Source organism: Daphnia magna, linkage group LG2 (assembly GCF_020631705.1).
Source record: "Daphnia magna isolate NIES linkage group LG2, ASM2063170v1.1, whole genome shotgun sequence".
Taxonomy (NCBI): domain Eukaryota; kingdom Metazoa; phylum Arthropoda; class Branchiopoda; order Diplostraca; family Daphniidae; genus Daphnia; species Daphnia magna.
Window position 1 is genome coordinate 860,045 of NC_059183.1, and position 21,533 is coordinate 881,577.

At 39.2% G+C, this 21,533-nt stretch overlaps 7 protein-coding genes and 1 non-coding gene across 8 annotated transcripts; 5 read left to right on the forward strand and 3 right to left on the reverse strand.

Moving 5' to 3' along the window:
• Nucleotides 1–30: 30 nt before the first annotated feature.
• On the forward strand, nt 31–5,057 carry LOC116917412 (39S ribosomal protein L16, mitochondrial). Its single transcript, XM_032922874.2, is given in 10 exon segments — nt 31–168; nt 536–603; nt 666–713; nt 715–759; nt 2,439–2,589; nt 4,122–4,202; nt 4,265–4,422; nt 4,485–4,616; nt 4,683–4,820; nt 4,822–5,057. Coding segments are annotated over 9 exon segments (1,008 nt in total). The 5' UTR covers nt 31–168; nt 536–537; the 3' UTR covers nt 5,011–5,057.
• On the reverse strand, nt 5,048–5,795 carry LOC116917411 (huntingtin-interacting protein K). The gene is made up of 3 exons (XM_032922873.2): nt 5,433–5,795; nt 5,242–5,349; nt 5,048–5,179 (listed from the first exon to the last, which is right to left on the reverse strand). The coding sequence occupies exons 1-3, from the start codon at nt 5,574–5,576 to the stop codon at nt 5,081–5,083; spliced, it is 351 nt and encodes a 116-aa protein (XP_032778764.1). The 5' UTR covers nt 5,577–5,795; the 3' UTR covers nt 5,048–5,080.
• Nucleotides 5,796–5,912: 117 nt separating this feature from the next.
• Nucleotides 5,913–9,173, forward strand: LOC116917835 (putative glycerol kinase 5). The gene is given in 13 exon segments (XM_045168948.1): nt 5,913–5,975; nt 6,174–6,224; nt 6,521–6,652; nt 6,654–6,734; nt 6,844–6,937; nt 6,995–7,164; nt 7,223–7,419; nt 7,488–7,698; nt 7,771–8,097; nt 8,161–8,345; nt 8,463–8,575; nt 8,640–8,715; nt 8,778–9,173. Coding segments are annotated over 11 exon segments (1,587 nt in total). The 5' UTR covers nt 5,913–5,975; nt 6,174–6,224; nt 6,521–6,586; the 3' UTR covers nt 8,845–9,173.
• Nucleotides 9,174–10,025: 852 nt separating this feature from the next.
• Nucleotides 10,026–11,673, forward strand: LOC116917837 (trichohyalin). Its single transcript, XM_032923434.2, has 2 exons — nt 10,026–10,242; nt 10,360–11,673. The coding sequence occupies exons 1-2, from the start codon at nt 10,148–10,150 to the stop codon at nt 11,549–11,551; spliced, it is 1,287 nt and encodes a 428-aa protein (XP_032779325.1). The 5' UTR covers nt 10,026–10,147; the 3' UTR covers nt 11,552–11,673.
• Nucleotides 11,674–12,382: 709 nt separating this feature from the next.
• Nucleotides 12,383–13,874, forward strand: LOC116917842 (store-operated calcium entry regulator STIMATE). Its single transcript, XM_032923441.2, has 6 exons — nt 12,383–12,685; nt 12,764–12,908; nt 12,974–13,095; nt 13,173–13,285; nt 13,348–13,431; nt 13,504–13,874. Exons 1-6 carry the CDS (start codon nt 12,538–12,540, stop codon nt 13,753–13,755), a joined length of 864 nt encoding a protein of 287 aa, XP_032779332.1. The 5' UTR covers nt 12,383–12,537; the 3' UTR covers nt 13,756–13,874.
• Nucleotides 13,875–14,009: 135 nt separating this feature from the next.
• Nucleotides 14,010–16,574, reverse strand: LOC116917836 (the record flags this gene model as incomplete). Its single annotated transcript, XM_032923433.2, is given in 11 exon segments — nt 14,010–14,377; nt 14,434–14,520; nt 14,573–14,603; nt 14,677–15,006; nt 15,074–15,114; nt 15,169–15,315; nt 15,381–15,492; nt 15,560–15,631; nt 15,633–15,659; nt 16,036–16,082; nt 16,241–16,574. Coding segments are annotated over 11 exon segments (1,509 nt in total), but the record flags the coding sequence as incomplete, so codon positions are not given.
• Nucleotides 16,575–17,422: 848 nt separating this feature from the next.
• Nucleotides 17,423–18,053, reverse strand: LOC116917847 (U7 snRNA-associated Sm-like protein LSm10). The gene is made up of 3 exons (XM_032923449.2): nt 17,911–18,053; nt 17,721–17,838; nt 17,423–17,656 (listed from the first exon to the last, which is right to left on the reverse strand). The coding sequence occupies exons 1-3, from the start codon at nt 18,051–18,053 to the stop codon at nt 17,465–17,467; spliced, it is 453 nt and encodes a 150-aa protein (XP_032779340.1). The 3' UTR covers nt 17,423–17,464.
• A 612-nt stretch (nt 18,054–18,665) lies between these two features.
• On the forward strand, nt 18,666–19,417 carry LOC116917841. Its single transcript, XR_006643045.1, has one exon. It is a non-coding gene; the product is annotated as an uncharacterized LOC116917841 (transcript).
• The last annotated feature ends 2,116 nt before the right edge of the window (nt 19,418–21,533 follow it).

Genomic DNA, 21,533 nt, shown 5'->3' on the forward strand with positions numbered 1-21,533 from the left:
GGGTTGACTGTTCACTGAACGAGCACAACACAGAAGAGTCGTAGCTGTCAAAGCCAACGTGCACGTTTTCTCTCTCTCCTGCAGAAACTACTATCAAATGCGCCTACTGCATTCCACTTCACTACTTGGAGCACACGCCAGATAAAAAATTGTGTAGCCTATTACTCGGTAAGATATTCTTGACGTTTCATGACGTCTGATTTACTACGGTAACTGTAGTAAACCACCACATGAACACTCTTCTCACAAGATTCTTTTAGACAATTATGTTTAACAAACTTTTTCAATTTCCCGAATCAGAGCTGATTTAGGTAATTTAGGTTTGATAACTTTCTAGGTTAAATAAAAATTTAGCTGTAAATAGAAATTAAGAAAAGGGTAGATTAAAACAAACTCGTCAGATGGCGAAAAACTTGACGAAAAGACCGCTAGGTGATGATAAAAAATTGCGTTTGCTTGTTGACAAGTTTTTTTACCGCGTCTTCTGTTCGGACATTAGTTTTTTTTTTTCTAAGTTTTTTGTTTTATTAACAAGAAATGGATCCAGAATGGAAAGTTGACTGTTCCGATGATGAAAACTACGGGCTTAGTTATTCTTCTATGGTATATTATAGTGAAATCTCAGAACTGTATCTTTCGATTTTCATGGATGCGTTTTTTTCTAGTGTCAACAATGGGTTCCTTCTCCTGCTGCAGTCGTTCAACTGTTCGAGAAGTTACACCGGCGAAAAAGACTGCAGACTTTTGAACCTCGATTGGGTATGCCCCGGAAGAAAAGAGGTCCAATCAGGAGAAATTGAAGGCGATACAGAAAATGAAGAGCTAAAGTACAAAGCATAAAACATGGCAGGCATGTATTTCTGCAATGGATTAATAAACTTGCTTTCTGTAGAACTGAAGAAAAGTCTGACTTTGACTTTTGGGATGAACCCAGTGCCACAACAAAGCCTGGCCCAACCAGGGTTGGTCCTGGAATGGGTGTCAATAAACAGCCAAGAGGCAGCGCAAAGAAGAAAACAACAAGTCTGGATGGAATCCTTTCCTCAATGAGACGGCATCGAAAATTGGATCAGTTGGAAAAACCAACTCAAAAACCAACCTGAATATTGCTTGTGTTATTTTTTGTTTAATAACTATATACTTTTAATAAGTGATTTTATATGTATAATAAGTGAGTTTCTTTTTAACTGCCACTGATTATTTCTTTTTTAAAAAAATGACAATTCTTTTTTATTTACAATAAAATTTCTTTACGCAGAGAGGCAGAAATTTTTCGTTGGGCTCATGTACGAATGAACTATATTTGAAACGCTAATGTTTATCTGTAATGGTTGCATTTATCTCAAGTTAGGAAACAGCATGATCCAAAAATTACAGGACAAGGAGACAAATGCCACTTGCCAATTGGTTGAACTGTTGTATGGAAGATATTGAACATATATTTCATTGCATTTGAATCGAATTTCACTCAAGAATTCCATTGCACGATAAAATGGAGTATTTTAAGGAAGCGATGTTCCCACTCGTTTATTTCCAGCAAACCAACATGCAAGATAAAGTGCAGAATATGTTGATACAAATGCAGGAAGAGGAGCAAAGGAAAGAATCGCATAAGCCTTGGTACAAGAAAAAATGGGGCAATATCACCAAATGGATAGACGCGCCTTCCGCGTGGACTCCCCCGCCACTTCCATCTGAATTTTGGGATACGCTTCCTTCAACTGACGAGCCTAGCGAACTTGAGCCCAATCAAGCAGACATTGACGATGAAGACGACAGCTTCTATGGAGACCGTTGGCCCATAGTAACCTTCTTGTTTTCATTTACCACCTTTTCAGGTGCTTGGTTAATTGCTGCTATCGCATTTTACTTGTTTGGATAAATAAACAATCTGTATAACATGTATCAAAATTTTTTGATTTTATTTTCTCATTGGTTGGAGTTACACAAACAGACATTGAAAGTATACGACAAGAACTATGGACCGCCCTATATGCATAGTAAAGTTCTAAGTTCATGGGTTACAAGTCTGAGTGATAAGTTGCTATTGCGTAAAAATTTGGGGAAGGTGCAAGTCATTACAGGAACCAAAGTTTGCTTCGTTCCCCTATGTGTCTGGCATGATATAAGTCACAGGAGGTCAGTCACTTTGCTTCTGGATTGTGTGGTTTAACTGTTCCGATATTGACTAGGCCGCAACTACTCACATTAGGAAATGGTTCACTATAAATTGATTTACTTCAATTTGCGCGGACGTGCTGAACTGGCTCGACTGGTCCTTCAACACCAAGAAATTGTTTTCGAAGATTTTCGTTTTGAGCGAGAAGAATGGCCCAAATACAAAGCTGGTATAAACATTTTTAACTTTAACCATAAGGAGTGGCGTGAATTTTATTTGAGTGCCGTGCATGATATTAACAGGTACGCCCTTCGGTCAGGTTCCCGTTTTGGAGGTGGACGGTAAACCTTTGGCGCAGTCGAATACTATCGCCAGATACCTCGCCCGACAACACGGGTTGGCCGGCCAAAATGACTGGGAACAAAGTCAGGCAGACATGTATGTCGATTGCATCCATGACTTGATTGGAGGTAAATAGGGGAAATTCAGTGAACGACATAAAAAAGAAAACAGCTGGTCCCATTAATCTAACACAAATGTGTCCTTATGATGGTATAACTTGGCAGGAACCAGACCGATAATTTACGAAACCGACAAAGATAAACAAAAGGAAATGTTTCAAAAGGTTTGATTAAATTCCTACAAGTCTATCGTATTTCGTGCTAACATTATGTTCATTCTGAAATCAATCAACAGTTTCTCCAAGATGTGGTAAATCCTCATTTGCAAAAAGTGGAACAGCAATTGATAAAGAATGGCAGTGGTTTCTTAGTAGGCAAATCGGTTAGTGGATGAACTTTGTTTGAACATTTTAATTAGCTCATAGCGATTGATGTAATTTAAACAATCTTTGCAGATTACTTGGGCGGATTTGGCTTATTATTCTTTCTTTTCTCCGATGATGGAGCGTTTGGGTGAGGCCATTCTCGATAGTACACCCCATCTGAAGAAGTTGGTTGCACATGTTGGCAATATCCCACAAATCAAGAAATATGTCGAGACCCGTCCCAAGACCGCTCTTTGAAAAGGGAACTGATTTAACGGCTTTGTCAGCTTTTCAGCATTGTCTTGAAACTATTATGACTTGACAGTTTGCATGAAATAGTACAAGTTCAAATTAATAAAAAATATAAATCTATTGATTATCATTACGAGCAATTCGACAATGATAGCATGTTGCCGAATTATAACAGATTACGAGACCCGCATGGCCCGCATGCCAATCCATTTTCTGTCACATAGCCAATTACCACCTAATTAGCGAACTAGAGCTCTAACGAAAATACTGTAAAACTTAATTTTACAAACGTTTTATTGGTCGATTTTTTTTTTTCTTGGAACGGCCCCGTCTATAAGCAGAACAGTGAAGACAATTTTGTTAGCCTTCCTCTTTCATCCGGTCCTAAAAAAATTCATACCACTGATTCCAGTAGTGTCTCGGTTTATGGTGAATTAAAAAACTTTCCTTCACATTCTGTAACGGAACAAAAGAAACTAACAAACACAAAGTCGATGAACGCCGGCGTCAGTCGTTACCAAAAATTTTTTTAAATATCTAGCTCCTAGCTTCTTTTTTAGCATAGCCTTTTGAAGGCTATGCTTTTTAGCCTTTCACGTGGTTCACGTCTTCAGTCCATTCTTGGGAATAAACAGTAACTTCCCATTCGTCGTCTGCTCACCTGAACAGGCTGCACTTCATTGTAAGAGACAAAAGTACAGGCGATTAGCGAAAAGCATTGTAATAAATCCTTCGTGATTATTAAATATATATGTTATTAGATTCTGCCTCAACTTTAATTGAATTGTATAGAACTTTTTCACTCCTCAGAAATGTTTTCCACAAGTAAGATATCCTATAATCTATCGAGTTAATCACACCTTCGTCAAACATTTTGTTGATCACTTGCCGATAGAATGACTGATTTGAAATTTGAATCGGGAAACTTAGTGGCTAAATTTTTTTAAATAAATAATTGCACCGTGGCTTATCGTTGTTTTTTAGGATTTTTAAGGCAATGGTGCCCACGAATGCTGATTCAAGCAGCTGGAATGAAAAATTATACACCACCCTTAGACTATTCTGGTTTGTTTTGAATTTTATCAATGTAAAAATATTTGAAATAACAATGTCTTTAAATAATGTAGGTATCCAGTTACCTGAGAAACCAAAACTTCCCTATATGGATAAAGTGCCTACATATGCTTCCAATCTGAAACCCCCTAAAATGGCAAAACGATTAACGCTGATGCGAGGACCTGAATTAATCCATAATGAATTCATTCACAAGCAATATGGAATTGTGGTAAGCATTAAAATCTTCAAGTGAAGAGGCAAAATAAAAATCAAGATAATGTATATGAACAGGCACTCTGTGGAGGCAGGTTAAATTCTGGTCACATGGAAATGATACGAATGACCATCAACAGAAAGATGGATGCAAACAAAATGTTTGCAGTATGGAGGATAGATCCTCCCTGGCAACCTCTCACGCGAAAGGTAAATATTGACACCATCTGTGTAGATGTCTTAATTTTCTTGTTGCTATTTATACTCATGTTGTAGGGTCAAGGTAAACGTATGGGCGGAGGTAAAGGAGCCATCGATCACTACGTCACGCCTATCAAAGCCGGTCGTGTCATAGTCGAGGTGGGTGGCAAATGCGAGTTCGTGCAGGTTTTCAGTTTTCTAAATGAAGTCGCTCCAAATACTACCTTTCAAAGCAAAGGCAACTAGCTATGACCTTATGGAAGCAGAGAAAATTGAAAAAAAAGAGTTGGCAGCTTCTAATATTAACCCTTATACCCCTGAATATGTTATTAAAAATAATATGGGTGGTTGCCATGATTGGATATCCCCATATGACAAAGAATGGTTTTTCAAGTATGTCTAGAGTTAGAATTATTTTTTTTTTACAGTCAATACACTGATAGAAGTTTACTGTGTATTTAAAAGTACCACATTCAACAATTTATGACTTGTCTCAAGGCAGATGCCAGATCACCCTTGTTTTCTCTTAAGATTCTTTCTGCCTTTATTCTTGGAATTTCAGTTTCCTTGATCTAATATAAAAATAATCCAGTATTAGGTGATGAAATAAAACTTATGTGGGACACAGCTTTACCAAAACTTCAACATCCTCTTTCTTGATTGAAACTTTAGCCAATTCACGCTCTTTGGCTTGGCGTTCAGCTTCCTCTTTGCTTCTGCGGTTATCAAGGAAATTGATGGCCTGCAAATCACATATATGTACATTAAATATTAAACTGTTTACACTATATATTTTGTGTATATATATGATTATTCAATTGTTACCCCAGTGATGTCTTGTGACAAAACGACTCGCTCCTCTTCGTAATCAGTGACCTTTTCCAGATCTGCTGCACCGCCATCGTGCTGCCTAGTAGACTTTTTTTGTCCTTTTGAATCTTGGGGTTTGTCTAAATCGCTCTCATCCATTGTTTACTTGAATCTGAAAAAAACCTGAAGCCGGTTGATACTCTATTTCAACTTTATGCTTCTTCTTCCTCGTTGTTGATCGGCAGACGACAAGAAAAACTGTCAAAACGGCAACGTTCAAATCCTTTATTAATTTATAATAAAAAATCGTTTTATTCATATTAAAAATGTAGAAATCACGAAGTGTAAATTCAAATCACTAAATTTTTTTATTGCTTAGATAGTTAACATCGTGCTAAGTACCCGACACAGACCCGACATCGAAAAGTAGTAATGAGTCGGCTAACAGATGGCGATTCATAATTCCACTTCAAACACTGTTTTCCTGTTTTGAGCAGTCACGTTTTCGTTTTTCCATATGTGGGTCAGGACTCATGAGTCTCAGCTCTCACCTATCAGGTACTCAGAACTCGGTTGGCCGAGCCATCACATGTCTGGAGGGCTGGTGTTTACCAACTATAAGAAATAATAGAAACCATGTAGAAAGTTTTACTTTTATTTATTGTGTAACGTTGTTTTCTGAGGGGATACAACGTGTCAGTGGCTGGTGAAACAGCTATGCAGAACGTGTTGATTCTACTACTTTTTGAACCACAGATTTGATGGAACACATCGCTGTACACGTAAGATTAACTTTTCAATAGATTGGTAAGTCATTAAAAACCTTATCTAGTTTAGATTTTAAATTCTGGATTAAATATTGTGTTTACATGTTTATTATTTCTTAGTTCTACAAAGATTCCTAGATATTTTCTATTGGTAGAAAAAAAGAAAGATATTATTTTATTGTTTTACAGAATTAATTTGTATGTGCTTGTTTTGTAATACAAAGTTTTTATTATTGTTGTTAGATGGTGAGACATGAAAATATAATACTCTTATCTTTTAAGGCAATATCACCATATCTAAGTCTGCTACATTATCCATCTTATCTCATATGGCAGGTGGTGGCATATTATTAGTCAGTCTTTGCCTGCTGTCAGAGAAAGAAGTAAGCTGGCTTTCTCAAGATGGCTAGCAAAAGAGGCGACAAAAACTCGAAACGGTCGTCGTCGGCGGGTAGGAAACTCATTGCCTTCTGTGGATTTTGGTACCACCTCAGTTCGCTGCTTTCTCTTCGATCACCAAGGACGCGTTAGGTCTAGCGCCGCAGTAAAGGTGAAATTTAAGTGTAAAAGTGTCAACAAATATTCAGTGTCTGATAGGAATAAAACAACCAACACTCCTTTTTATTAAAATTTGAACTCAAATATTTTGTGCATTGCAGGTGAATCAAATATACCCACAACAAGGCTGGAACGAAATAGATCCCGAAGACGTCTGGACTAAGTTTCAAAGTGTTTTCAAACTCGCCCTAGAAAGTATATACGTCATCTGCCTTAAACTGTATATGATGGGTAATTTTACATTTACAACAGATGCCGATGCCGATGTATCTGACGTCAAAGTGTTTGGTCTCTCCACACAACGGGGCTCTTTCGTGACGTGGGATAAACGGACCGGAAAGCCCTTTCACAATTTTATAACATGGAAAGATTTAAGAGCTGACCATCTTGTGAAATCATGGAACAACTCTTGGACAATTCAAGTGAAATCTAGTTAATCTGTTTATAGTTTTATAAATTTAAATTTAAAATGAAAATCAGGGCATCCGTTTGGGCTCCATCATCATGCATAAAGCAACTCGGAACAAGCGCTATTTAGCTGGTAGTGCTTTTAAATTTATGAATGGTTTGGTTTCTTTACGTCTACGCTGGGCCCTAGACAACCACGAAAATCTCCGTCAAGCAGCCCAAGAAGGTCACGCTCTTTTGGGTACCATAGAGACGTTCCTTATCTATAGGTAAAATTCTGTTTTTGTGATTTCCGTTGAAAACGTACTATTTTTGTTTGCCGGTTTGTCCTCAATAGATTGACGCAAGGTCGTCTCCACGCAACGGATTACAGCAATGTCTGTGTGAGTGGGCTATGGGATCCTTACACTTTTCAATGGGTTGACTGGCTGATAAACATGCTGGATATTCCTAAATCCATGCTTCCAGAAATTAAAGATTCCTGCGGCAGCCATTGGGGTTCTATTCATAAAAATATTTTTGGTGCTGAAATTCCGATACGTTGCGTTGTGAGTATTTATTATTTTCTCTGTCTAATACTCATCACTAATGTGGAATGAAACCTATCTTGCATTGTCTAGGTATCGGATCAAGGCGCTTCGTTATTCGGCTCGCTATCTTTCAACCAAGGGGATGTCCGGTTAACGATGGGTACCGGTTCCTTTGTCTCGTACAACACGAGCGAAAAACCACATGCCTCCGTCTCTGGTCTATATCCAGTAGTAGGGTGGAAGATTGGTGATGAAGTGGTCTTCATTGCAGAAGGTCATTCTAGCGACACGGCCACTGTCATCGAATGGTGTCGCGAGATTGACCTTTTTGAAGACTATAACGAAATTGAGAAAATAATTACTTCCATACCGAATAGTGATGATGTTTTTTTCGTTCCAGCATTCAGTGGAATCCAAGTACTTTTAAGAAAAATTTCAATTTGCGAACGTTTCGTTTCTAAAACTGTTACGTAACACTAGGCACCCATTAACGACGAAACCGTTGCTACAGGTTTCATTGGGATCAAACCTTCCACACGCAAAGCCCATCTTTTGCGAGCCGCAGTCGAATCGTTAGCTTTCAGGGTGTACCAAATGTGCCAGCTGATGTACCAGGAAACAGGCCAAGTCGTAACAAAGATGCGAGTCGACGGCGGTGTAAGTCGGTAAGATGTTTGTCGTATGGATGAGAATGTCCACCTTCGGTGTCCATTAGCATCCAACAACGTAGTAAAATTTGAAACATTTAAATGGACATTAAATCTTTTTCTCCCAAATGTCAGCAATGATTTTTTGATGCAGCTGATCGCTGATCTTACTATGATGACCATTGATCGTCCGGTATTTATTGAAAGTGCCGCTCATGGCGCCGCAATGATGGCAGGACTCTCTTTCGGTACTATTCTCAATTTTAGCACGATATTCATAAACAATGAAACTAACATGCTCTATATTTTAAGGGATATGGAATTCGCGAAGTGAATTGCAACATATGCGACAAACGGAGCGTATCTTCCTCCCTGTTGAAAATCGCTGGTAAATCACAGAAAGATGCTATTTAAATGACCACGAGTGACTATTTCATTACCTGATCACAGGTTGGATTATGCCCCACTGTACAGTTCATGGAAAAATGCCGTCCGAAGGCTTTGTCATTGGTATTAGGTTGATATCAACGACAAAGGAAAAACAAATCAAAGCTGACTACCCACATTTCCTAAGGTTATTTCACCGTTTTTCTCCTAATCAAAAAGTTTACGTTGTGGAGAATTTTCTCGAAATGTTTTTCACTGTAGGTTTTCAAAGGAAACTATTTTTCTAAGTGTAAAATGTTAAATTGGACCAGCTATGCCTTTTCATTCTTTTGGGTGTTTTTACATTCTGTCACACAAAGCGAATATACTCGGGAATCTGCAAGAAAATCCGCTGACTTTTGTGTCATACTTTATGTGTTTATCGAACATGCAACAGTAAAAATGTGATGCTTTCCAGAAGATGGGCTTTCATTTAATTGTTTGGGTATTATTAACATGACACGTTTGGTCTTTTAAAGTCCCTGTAAGAGCAGGAAATATTTTCGCTGCTTGAATAAAACAGTAATACTCTTGTTTGTTCGAGGTAGAGAATTTAAAATTAATAGATAACTCCACTAAACTAAATAAGAAAGAAAGCAAGGTAAGCAGCTTATCTATTAGAAACACAAGGAGTGGTAAGATTTCAACCTTACCGGGAATTGATTGCTAGCCAAGCGGAATTGATTCAAATGAATAGCAAAATTCCCGTCTGCAATTTTCCGATAGCAAGTAACGTCACTAACATTAAAGTAACCGATAGTACAGCAACAAAGCAAAGCACGCCAAAAAGATGATTTTTAATGGAAAATGCAAAATATGACAAAGCAAGACGAACGGATGTTCACAAAGAAAATAATTTTCCCGTGTATGATGTTGGAATATTAATTTAATATCACCATTCCAAGTAAAATTAACCTCAGCAAGTCTACCCATTAATATTGAAAATCCTCCATATATTACGCACCGTTAATTTTGCCTCACTAATGTATTCCGAGAAGCAGAGACCGTGAAATCCTCTTCCACTCTACCGATTGAGCAGTCGCAATTTTGGCTTCAAAGAAAGGCAAAGAAGGTACTTCATTCACATTTCGTGGTTAAGCATGATATCCAAAGACCCATTCTTCGGATATGTTCATCATAAATGGATCACCATTCAGGCGTAATTGATTCAAATGAGTTGCGAGTTCTCGCCTGCCGCTTTGTGATAACAAGACTGTGTCGGCATCATTCTCTTCTCACCCGCCGTCCCTTCTTGTATAAATAGCGACCGAGTGCGTGCAAAGAAACCAAAGAACTCGGCGCTCTTGACTGGTGTAAGTTCTCACACCGGAGTAGCAAATAACAGTCTAACTGCACTAACTAATATATTTAGGAAAACAACACTAATCAAAAAGATGGTTAAATTGTTGCTTGTCACAGCTTCCCTTTGGCTAGTACTGGCCATCAGCCAATACAATTGCGACTCTTCCGTTGCTCTAGGCAATATTCGGTAAGTGCAATCATTCTAACTTAAAAGTTTGCTAATAACCCGTGCCAGGGATCTTAATTCAACGTCTTTTGTTTGTGACTATGAATTGAAATCTCTGTAATCCGTTTGAAATTTCAGGAATGAAGAAAGAAACCGTTTAAATCCTAGCGACTTAAAAGAGGAAATTAGAAGAGTTGTGAACGATGAACGCCGCATGGAACACGATCGTCGCCGTACATCAGAAACTCACCGTCGAGAGGTCGATGAGCGATCAACACCTGACGATCGTCGCATCGAGAGAAGTAGAACGGAAGATAGACGCCAATCAGTGGACGGGACACGCTCAGCTGTCCGAAGCCAAATGGAGCGCCGTGTCGACCAACATCGTGAAGAAGAGCGTAGAGTGGCCGACCGCCGAGGAGATCAGCTCCGTGAAAACGAAGACAGGCGATCCAGCGAAAGGAGAATGGACGAACGTCGAGGTGCCGTCGAAAATCGACGAGATGAAAACAGAAATGAAGAGCGCCGAAGCGATGAACGCCGGAATGAAGCGGAAAGATCCGTCGTACGTCAGCGGGACGAACGCCAAGAAGAAAGACGTGAAACGCAGCGTCAGTCTGACCGACGCCAAGATGAACGCGTTCAACAACGCCGAACAGGTGAAGAACGCGAGCGTCGATCGGTTCAGAAAAGAAGAGAAGAAAATCGCCAAGAAAACGGACAGATTCGAGTTGACGAACGCAGGAACGAAGTAGAAAGAACAACCGAACGTCGCCAGCACAGATCGAGCGAGAATCGACGAGAAGAAAGACGTCAAAATGAGAACGACGATGAACGAGTCGAGCAACGTCGAAGCGAAGAGCGCAGGACAATAAATCTTGATGCCCGTAGTGAACGTCGAGCTATCCAGGATGGTGCCCAGGAAAGCAATGAACGCCGTGTTGTTGTCGAGCGTAAGGACCAACAGCGACAATCTCTCGAACGGGAAGATGAAGGACGCCGCAACGATGAACGCCGAAATGGAGATGAACGATCTCGTGAAGATGTTGAACGTCGTGTTGATCAACGTCGCGATGATCGTCTTGCCACTGTGTCGGAAACAAGTCGTCTCGGGGTCAGAGATCTTTCTGAGAAGAGAATGACTCGTCGCGATATTCGTATAATTAACAAGGAAGATGACTCACTGATTCTGAAGCCGACATTTACCAAGGTCTTCGACTTGGTAAAAGATAAGGTATCCAACAGTGATTGGGTATCTTCCGTCTCCCTCGGCCTTGTCACCGTCGCCGCTTTGGCCATTCAGCAACAACGCACAGTTAAAATCGCTTGAAAATTTCCTCTATGTATGTTTACACTACACGCAGATCTCTAATTCCTTTTAACCAGTGGTTCGTTACATAACTTCTTTAACTCCCCTCTTGCTTTAAATGTAAAATATACTCATTACAAGCATTCAAATGTGTACTCTCTTCGTTTTGAAAAAGTAAGTTTTCAGTGACTCATCCATCATCGTCAAAACTACTTCGTTTCAAACTTAAGCAAAATGTTGTTTACTGAGAAAAAGACTTTGATTCCAACGCCTCTCTTTGGTTTTCAGTGACAAAAACTGGAATCAAGGGAAACAGAAGACTGATATCTCTAAGATCGTCACAGTAAACGTAAAATTAAGGCAAGGCTTAAGCGCCATTGGCCTGATAGACATAAGTTCTCCTGTATACGCCACAAAGGCGTCATAATCTGATAGCAGATCCTCATAACGTTGTAAATATGTGGCAGGTGGTTACATGAGTGACACATAAGATAGATTCCTTTGCAATAGTCATACAAGCTTACTGGTTGAAATGTACCATAAAACTTGAAATCCGTTTTTTTTTTTTACGAACACTTCGTTTTCTTGAACTCTTGTATTATTACATGGCTGCTAAATCCATGCTTCTAGTCAGCTGCTATACATTGCTGCCATCATACGTTGAAACTTTTTGATATTTTTTCTTAAGGTTTAGCATGGTTAAAAATATGAAATTGCTGTAATCTGGGTCTGATTATTTCCATGCCACTTATCGGTGAAATTGTTATCGAGTAAAACAATGAATGAAATTCAGTAATGTAGTCTACCGCCAGGGTCGCTGAGATATGCCCGCTAAATTAGTGGGTGCGGACTGCAGATCATCAACAATCTTTTGGCCTTCACTGGAAAGTGGGCCGTTCCGAGCTAAAACCGGAGAAAGTTGGAAATGATCTAGTGACAGTTTACTAGGGGATTTGTTATTGTGCATGTATTAATGCACCGCTGGTGTGACAGTAGATCTGAACTAGATGAATCTTGGAACAGAGTTGATTGCCAATTCGGCGGTCACGGTCAGGCCAAGGGGTTCTCCACTTTGCTCCAAGGATGCCCTTACGGACGATTTTGGTTGGACAGTGCAAGCCGTCCTTGCATGTTTAGCTTTTACATGCCTTGTTCGTAAGTTTAGTATTTATAAAAATTCATGTATTACTCATATTGACTTATGTTTCATTAACTGTAATACTCATTTGGCAGTAAAGAGGTTTTGTGAACCTGCCCGGAGGAGACGATCCTGGCTTGTTTGGTTCTATGATACCTCAAAGCAAGGTCTAGGTTCACTTGTTATTCACATGGCAAATATATATCTTGCAACATTATTCCAAGGAGATCCATGTACATGGTAAATCTGATTTACACAATTTGTTGGCTTATCATTATTTTTATTAAACAATGAAAACTTTACAGGTACATTGTCAGTTTCTTGCTCGACTCTTCAGTAGGTCTGCTAGTCATTTATGCATGCATTCGACTCACAGTCAAATTAGCTGACAAGTGGAAGTGGCAATACCTCTATTTTGGAGAATATGGTATGATAACTACCATTAAAACTTTCTTGCTTTATATTAGGACTAATAAGATCAATTATGCACTGTTTCTTATCAAGGAAACCCTGCAAGTGCTAAAGCCTGGGCGGCACAGTCTGGGGTTTACATGGGGATAATGGTGGTAGAAAAAGTACTCATAACAATCCTAGTCCAGTTGGAGTTTTGGGACAAAGTATAACACCTATTATCTAAAAAAAAAAAAACAGAAATTATCAGTAACAGACGTTTTTGCAGGTTCGTGATCTGATTCTCTCCCCAATAACAGATCCAAAGGTGGCTATCACCGTGGTGTTGCTAGTGATACCTTTCTTCGTTAATGTAATTTTCTCTTTTTTCTTTTTTTTTTCCCTCTTGTTTAACTAATAATTTTTTATTCTATTTTGCACTAAGGTTCTGATGTTTTGGGTGACTGACAATTTCCTTATGAAAAAGCCAAAGCGTGGTCGGAAGCGAGCTGTTCGATACCAAAGAGTGGTCAACAATAACAGCAATCTGGATAGTTTACCAGAGGACTCCGACGCCCTTTTATCCGGAGATGAAGATCTGCTTGATTCCCCCGAAGAAGCGGCCACTACACCACTGGCCTTTAAGAATGTCGACGAATTACTAAATGTAAACCGAAGAAACAACTCGGTAGTCTGATCATGTAAATCACTGCATTCCTCTTCGGGATTTTGTTTTCTAACAGTACGACGACTTCTAAATTTGTGTATATAACGGAGCAATAATATACTGACAACTAGCGGCCAAGGTGCACCCTATTTTGAAAAGGGCTAGTTTATTCCAAAGCTCCCTCTTCATGTGTTCGTCATCAAAGAAGGTTAACGACCTGTTCTTATTCTCTCTTCCGATATCTTGTAATGCCAGTACAATGACTGTGAGAAATTAAATTCATCAATTCTTGAAACTGGTGTATAGTTTAAAAAACCGAATTTTGTTCTTCAGAGCATGTCATGAAACATTAAAAAAAATAAAAACATAGGTCATGGCATAAAACGTTTTTCGCTTAGTGAAACAGTTAATTGCCGAACTTCTTTGAGATTAAGTTGCTCGTTCCCCGTATACCTACGAACAAAACATAAATTCCGATTTTTCAAATAGTAAAGCGTATTCATGTTAGCTGGGACGACGATTCTGATCACATAAAGTGCTTGATTTGGCTTTGTGGTCCTCGTATTCTCATCTCTTACGGGAATGAAATTAACACTGACTAGTGAAGACGGAAGTAAAGGCGAGAGCTGGTGTAAAAAGACATTGTCCAATCCTGTAAACCAAACAAATACTTACGAAAAAATAAGACAGAAACATTTAATTGATTACCACAACGAAGTCCATCTCGCTGTTCATGGTTGACACGAACACCTTCTATCCTTCCAGAGTTGCTGATGCCAAAGTGAATTGTGCCGCCTTCAAAAGAATGCTTTAATTGTTGCAAATTATGTAATGATTTGAAATTTACCTTTGTTGGAATTTAGCATTCCACAAATTACCTACGTATATGAAAAAAAGATCACGATTATTTAAGGTATTCAAGAATAGGCAACCGGAAAGTACATCTATGACCTCTGCAGTTGTTTCCAAAGAGATTTGTTCGACTGACTTTTCGAGCGAAATAGCATCCACCTCCAGATCCATGTTTTTCATGTCAATAAAGATGTAACGATCAATGGTATATTCATCAGACCTCGCTGATTTCCTACCGCTTTTTGCTAGATGAGCGATTGGTGTAGGTTTGAATTCCAATATGCTCATGCTGTACTGAAAAACTTTAGATCGCTGTTTGGAAATTCGTGAATGGGCTATGCTGAGCGGAGATTTGTTTGTGGCGTACAAAGAGGCTCTAGAGCACGAAAGCGTAGCTTCGCAGACTAGTTTATAAACTCCTTGAATGGTCTAAACTCCGTGGGAAAAAACATATTAATATAAAACTAATTCCGTAGGTATTTTGTTAGTTATGAACCTCTTCTAGTTCCGGAAAAACTCGAGCCAGTTCTAGAAAAACTATTGAATTCTTTAAGCAAAATTCCCTGATATAGAAATAGTGAATAGGCTTACCATCGTCAAACTTTCTCAGGTGGTTACTGTTATTTAATGAAACATCACGAGAGATTTTGCTTATCAGGCCCAATAGTGATTTAAGAAGTTCGGGGTCACTTAAGCTGAAACCGGATTCGTTGGTCCCAATAAAACCTTCCAAGAAACCTATCACACAATGATCTCGTTATGTATATTAAATATTCATGAAAGGAGATTATCCTAATTCTTACTGAAAAGTAAATTGAGGGCGTTAATTGAGGAAATGTCTTGTAAGGCTACTGGAATATCACTCAATAACTCCAAAATTTCGACGTTCAGCATTACTAGATCACGATTTAGAACCTGTTTCATGGAGCGACATTTAGTAAATTCAATGCATTGAAATCACTTTAATGGTACAACTACTCACCGCTGGTTTCAGTAGTAATAATTTGTGAAGACCAAGTGTTACAAATGTAGCCCTCCTAGATGGAATATGTTTTGATGATGAGGCTGATGAAGGTTAAGACCTGTACGCGAAAAAAAAAAGTGACTATGGCTATTTTCTATAGACAGCTACATCGTGTAAAGAGCATACAAACATCCTTGTACGTATCTTCGAGTATATACTTGACATACCCTTTCAAGCATCGGCACGATTTGAATTTTAGATTTAAATCTTCCTCCTCAAAATGCCCAAGACACTTGAGCAAGCACCCCAAAGTCTGATAAAAGGGTGCGTCAAATATGTGCTAATAAAGACACTTAAGAATGACTACTGTATGTTGTAAGTGACAATACTACTACTAAGAAGCTTATTGCATTACTTAATTAATTTTCAGACCAAAAACAGTAGTTTATAAATAGTAATGAATACATTTATGTTGTATGGAGATGATGTCTTACCTTGGCATGTAGGTGCACCAATGACTCACTCTCTATCAGTTCACTTCCTATGAATAAAAAATACATGGTCAGATCTGTTCCCATATTGCTTGATAATATTTCTATAACTTTAAGACTTAAGACTGGAGAAAAATCAATAAAAAGTGACTGTTGATTGGTTTTTGGATAAACAGACAACATTCTGGTTATGTCAAGAAAGTCTTACTTAAACTGTTGATGATTTGTTCATACATGGAGTCCATAATTCCAAAAAGTGGAATGAATTTGTCATCTTTTTTGGCAATCACCAAGACACAATCAAGCATTTCATTCATGCTAACAATTGAATGATTTGAAGTTCCGGACGACTTCGCCTCATTGATTTTATTCAACTTCGTGCAAAATATTTCGACAAAACGTTTTTCAAAAACGAGAGTGGGGACAAAGTCAGGTTCGTTTAGCTTCAGAAGCAGCGCATTTGTAAAATTCTCGGCATTATTCATGGTTATAAAATCTAAAACCCACAAATGGAATAAAACTAGTGCAAAGACTTCAATTGTTTAAGTAAATCAAGGTAGACGATGGGGATACGAGGTTACAATTGTCAGAATCTCTGTTACGTCGTCTTTGAACTGAGATAGCAGACGATGATTGGCGAAGAAGCACAACAATAGCGGAAGGACATCTGGTGGCAAAATCTGTTTAAATCGGTACTTCGTCTGCTGCGCCTTGGCCAAACCACTGGACTGGCCAAACTCAAAAATCAAGTTTCTAAATAAATATTTCCTGAGCAAACGACGTACGTTCTCTTGTCACTTGTAAATATTTTTAGCAATTGGTGTAAGTAACCAAGAAGTATCCCTCTTAGCTACCCGCAACAAAAAGGCAATCAGAATTTGTTCCTGTAACTGAACCCCTCACAAATGGAAACTTCGAACCGAGTCGTATGTGGAATGGTGTTAGGGGAAGCTTCGGAATCGGACGAGGACTCCGATGTCCCGAATAATTCTACCGTTGCTAACATAAGCCTCGTACCCAGCACGGGTAACAAAAAAAAGACTCCGAAACACAAATTGAAATACAATACTCTATTGCACTATCGACTACGTAAGAATGCATTTTGAATCATGCATACTGCTTTGTAAAAATGTACAACCATGTATCTTTGAATTTAAATATTCTAGGAGACAGCAACATATCCCTAAGGAATAACATGGTAAATATGGCTGAACAACCTGTACAAGAAAGCCACTCAACGACTACAGGAATCCTTACAAATCCAAACAAGAACAAGAGCTTCACTTCATGAGATGCCACGCTACCTGCATCAGCTAAGTGTTGCATTGGTTGGATTACAGGATCGACTGCCAACCATCTGCAATACTAAAATTATCCCAGAGTCAAAGGGTAATTAAGGCAACATTGTATTTCAGAGTTAGATATTCAATCATTAGTCTTGTGATGTCCCAGGAGGCTGAGGTTCACTTTCTTTTGCTTCAGCTTGTTGCTGTTGCTGAATGAACTTCAATGTTTCTTTCTGTCTTTTCCTGGCCAGTTTGGCTTTTGTTGTGTCACTCATGTCTGTCTTATTAGGTTTGGGTTTGCCTTCAATTTGATTCTTTATGGCCTCTGTGATATCAATCTACATGAAGGCAAATGAGCATTATAAAGTTATGAAGAGATTGTTTTGCATGAAACAGTCTCACATCTTCTGGAATTTGGACATATCTGATGTTCCTTGCCTTGACAAAGAACTCTTCAAAATGGTAATGCATATCATCATTCCCCTGGACTGTAGCATCATGCAAGGATACATTCATGAATCTAAACATGTGTAAAAAAAAGAAATTAGATCTAGAAATAGTCCTCTTTCTGTAAAAAAAAAACAATTTTTACCCATCAACCTGAGAGATGAGGCCTTTGACCGCTATTTCATTCTGCAGTTCAATTACGGTTACCCGTCCTTCCAATGCTTGTAGAAGGCACAGCAGCGAATTTGCGGCATTATATCGGTCTCGAGCTGTGGACAATGACGTCATTGAAAAAAAATGACAGTTCGGTAGTTTGCCTATAATCTAGTTTTTAAATAAACAAGCGCCTACTACTTCTTTTGGGAGAAAAAAAAACTTGTAGGAAAATTGGGGCAAATACAGGAACCTCTCCAAATTCGCAATCACAAATTTCAAAATTCAATAAACGTCGTCTGCTTGGCACAATTCAGCGTTGGTATAAACAGCAATTCTAGTCGGTAATAGCGTCAAAAGCAATTTTCCATTTCTCCCTTATATTTCTATCTTCTTGTGTTGCCGATGACTCTAGCACTCATTTGCATCCAAAGCAATATCGTTCGTTCATTCTGCGCTCTTGGGAGTTGGCCTGTTGCACCTACATTCTATCTATGTCCGTGGGCTGAAAAGCAATTCCCAATCTGATTCTGAATCTTCTGAATTGTATTCCCTAGCAAATTTCCCAATAGACCGTTACATCTTCTTTGTCTGATGGATCTACCGGAAATGCTAGAAATATTTTTATGCGGTGGCAACAATCTGAGCATTCTTGAGCTGCACTAGTTATAAAGAAAGAAAGTATTACATCGAAACAGAAGTACTCATTGTCGGAGTTAACGGTTGGCGGTGCAGCTCGTTGTCATTCCCAGAAAATGTTGACCGTGAGATGTGTGAAAATTACTGCAGCTGCTGTTCCATTTTTTGTATTGTTTTTGCTTTTACCGATCATTTTGAAAGTGAGTCAAGAATCCGATCGACCACTTATGTGCTATAAATGTTGGGCAGATAAAAGCAACGAAGGGGAGAAATGTCCGTTTGGGATCGCCCATGGTGTTTGCTGGACCAGAAACATCCAGAAGCCATGGCAGAAACGATCGTTTGTCAATCCTCTGAATCTTATTGTGGCATCTACTATCATGAAAAGCAAGACGATGAAAATAATGGTGCAACTGCGATATTTGTACGAGGCTGCCAAGAAGACCGACGACGACCAAGCCTGTTCATCGGAAACTTACAGTCTATGATCTACGGAACGCCAACGGGCCGAAAATTCACGGTGGCAGACCCTTTGCGCAACACCAGTCACAGTTACTGGGCCTTTGATCAAGCCTGTACGACTCCGCTCTGCAACTCATGGACGGATCACACTCGCCAATGGGGCTGGATCAATTGGATTAAAGAGGCCTATACGTTCCACTGCCCAGGATTGCCTGCTCAGTACAGTGATAGAGCAGTTGAAAAAAAGACGACGAATAATTCGTGAATAACAAGACAGAAATGAAGTAGACGCCGTCCAACTGTAACAGCGTTACGGGATCGTTAAATTTTGAAAATGTTGATTAAATGTAGAACTGAAATTTAACCAGACAAAGAAAAATTGATTTCTGAGGCCGCAATCATTGTTTCCTTTGTTGTTTTCTGAATCTTCAATAGGTTTCGTCTCAAACGCATTATAGAAAGAGTTCGATAAAACTGGCGGTAGGTGGCTCTGTATTTATACAGGTGTTTTAATATTGCATCTGAACCGCCTGAACGGTCAGCAGCAATTTCGGTTGGTATCAGCAACGATCGTCCAAACGGACGATAGAGCCACCATTATGTCCCGTCTGGGACTTGGTTACGGTAAAGCCTCTTGTATACGTATTAATTCCCCTTTCTCTTCCCATGAGTATGAATCGTAGGATAATGAACAGGACCTTGGCCGAGTCTGTGGTCTGCGACCTTTTTTTTTGATGGCCACCTTCTGATCCCATTTCTATCTCCTTCTGCCTCGCTTATTCTGCAACCAAAAGTCCAGAGGCATTTCACGCGCCAATGGTGACAATCAGATCTTTTAATGCTCGTTGCCAAATAAATGATAGTAGACAAAAGAAACATGGAGACAGCCTCATGAAGTCTTTTACAGTTGTTTTGTTGTCCTTGCTGCTTTATGAAAGTATATAGGGAACTTTTCCAATGGTAGTTGGACGTGGTTTTGTTTTACACAACGAATAGTCTTGGCTCGACTCCAAGTAAATCACGAGCAACGTTATTCTCTAAATCCCCCTAACGGCAATGAAAACCCGAATAGGTTGTAGTATACAAAAGAGATACGAATCTGACAAGAGTGAGAAAATGGAGAAGGCAACGTTCAGGGTTGCGTGACGTACACCAACACTGCATGAATATGAATAAGGTGGGAATTTTCAGCGTCGCGTCGACTTCCTTCAAACGAATCTAACAAAACAGCTGGGAGATGATATAATTTTTTAATCCCACTGAATTGAACACGTTGTGCGTGTTGTCACACAAAAACCTGCTTATTGCGTATAGTACAACAGGAAACAAGAAAGAAAGAGCCAATTGAGGATGTCTTCCTTTTCATAATCCGACAAATCTGTGAAGCCATATCCATACAATATACAACTAGTCTCCTTCTCAATTGTCAATAGCTTTCAAAAAATTGTCACATTTCCATTCCTTCCTCTACGTCTTCAGAAAATGCGGTATTGATTCCGAATGGTTCCGTGTACAGATAGAGAGTCTACGGTGAGTAAGAGTGGGTGTTCCCTTCTTTTCCTTTTATTATAATTTTTTTTTTTTTTCGGGTCGTTTCCTCACGATCGATCCGTCCGGACGCGCTTATCATCTTCCTTCTTCTTTGTTGTTTTTTTTTTTAGTTCTGTCTCATTCTTTCTTAAACTTTGTTGAGAGCTTTGGATTACTATCGTGACCCTTTTGGGATTTCTCATCACAACCTATACGGCCAGTCTTTTATCATCTTACGATAACGAAAACGAGAGGATTGCACCGTGGAAACAAAGACAAAATAAACAAGCATTTAATAACCGGTGCTCAGCAGGACAAAATAAATTGTATCAACTGATGGGAAAAAGTGGGCCACAAAGAAAGGAAGGAATTGGAGGTTGTGGACCAATTTTGGCGTCAGCTGGAAAGAGCGCACCGATTTCATCCAGTAGCCTTGATTAATTGGTTCGCTATTTTCTGCGTTGCTTGATTGCGTGCAATCTCGACTCTGATTCCTCTTTATGAGTTGCAGATCTCTTTAAAAGATTACTTGCGAAGAGGATTTCTGGCGTGTAATCATAATCTGGCCATTATTTTTGTTTCTTTTCATTTATCATAAAATTTATTTCATAAATTCTAGCTTCACCTTTTGATGATTGGACTCGCACGTCATCGAGCTATTCTATAAATGGAGCAAACAGCTGGTTATAAACGTTGGCATCCATCAACGGGGCGAAAGCATGTTCGTGGCTAATCAGCAGCACTCAGGCAGACGTCAACAGCAAGGAGTTATTTCTTCTCTTAACATCGAATCATGCACGGCTGTGCACACAGCAGCACACAGACCAATCGATAAAATGGTGTGTGGGCCAGACATGGAACAGCACCACATTCCGTAAAATGACCAGTGTCACTTACATGGGCAGATTTCTTTTTAAACTTACTTCTCGTTGGAAAAAGATACAGTATACCGCCAAGTCTTAAAAATAAATATGTGGATATGCA

What these genes read in the sequence shown, in the direction of transcription:
- LOC116917837 (XM_032923434.2), top strand. Translation starts at nt 10,148, where the DNA reads ATGGTTAAATTGTTGCTTGTCACAGCTTCCCTTTGGCTAGTACTGGCC. An exon ending in GTTGCTCTAGGCAATATTCG is followed by an intron (nt 10,243 to 10,359) that starts GTAAGTGCAATC and finishes TTGAAATTTCAG; the next exon opens with GAATGAAGAAAGAAACCGTT.
- LOC116917847 (XM_032923449.2), bottom strand. Translation starts at nt 18,053, where the DNA reads ATGACGTCATTGTCCACAGCTCGAGACCGATATAATGCCGCAAATTCG. An exon ending in CTCATCTCTCAGGTTGATGG is followed by an intron (nt 17,839 to 17,910) that starts GTAAAAATTGTT and finishes ACACATGTTTAG; the next exon opens with ATTCATGAATGTATCCTTGC. An exon ending in ATGTCCAAATTCCAGAAGAT is followed by an intron (nt 17,657 to 17,720) that starts GTGAGACTGTTT and finishes GCCTTCATGTAG; the next exon opens with ATTGATATCACAGAGGCCAT.
- LOC116917411 (XM_032922873.2), bottom strand. Translation starts at nt 5,576, where the DNA reads ATGGATGAGAGCGATTTAGACAAACCCCAAGATTCAAAAGGACAAAAA. An exon ending in TGTCACAAGACATCACTGGG is followed by an intron (nt 5,350 to 5,432) that starts GTAACAATTGAA and finishes TGTGATTTGCAG; the next exon opens with GCCATCAATTTCCTTGATAA. An exon ending in AAGAGGATGTTGAAGTTTTG is followed by an intron (nt 5,180 to 5,241) that starts GTAAAGCTGTGT and finishes TTTTTATATTAG; the next exon opens with ATCAAGGAAACTGAAATTCC.
- LOC116917842 (XM_032923441.2), top strand. Translation starts at nt 12,538, where the DNA reads ATGAATCTTGGAACAGAGTTGATTGCCAATTCGGCGGTCACGGTCAGG. An exon ending in CCTCTATTTTGGAGAATATG is followed by an intron (nt 13,096 to 13,172) that starts GTATGATAACTA and finishes TTTCTTATCAAG; the next exon opens with GAAACCCTGCAAGTGCTAAA. An exon ending in AGTTGGAGTTTTGGGACAAA is followed by an intron (nt 13,286 to 13,347) that starts GTATAACACCTA and finishes ACGTTTTTGCAG; the next exon opens with GTTCGTGATCTGATTCTCTC.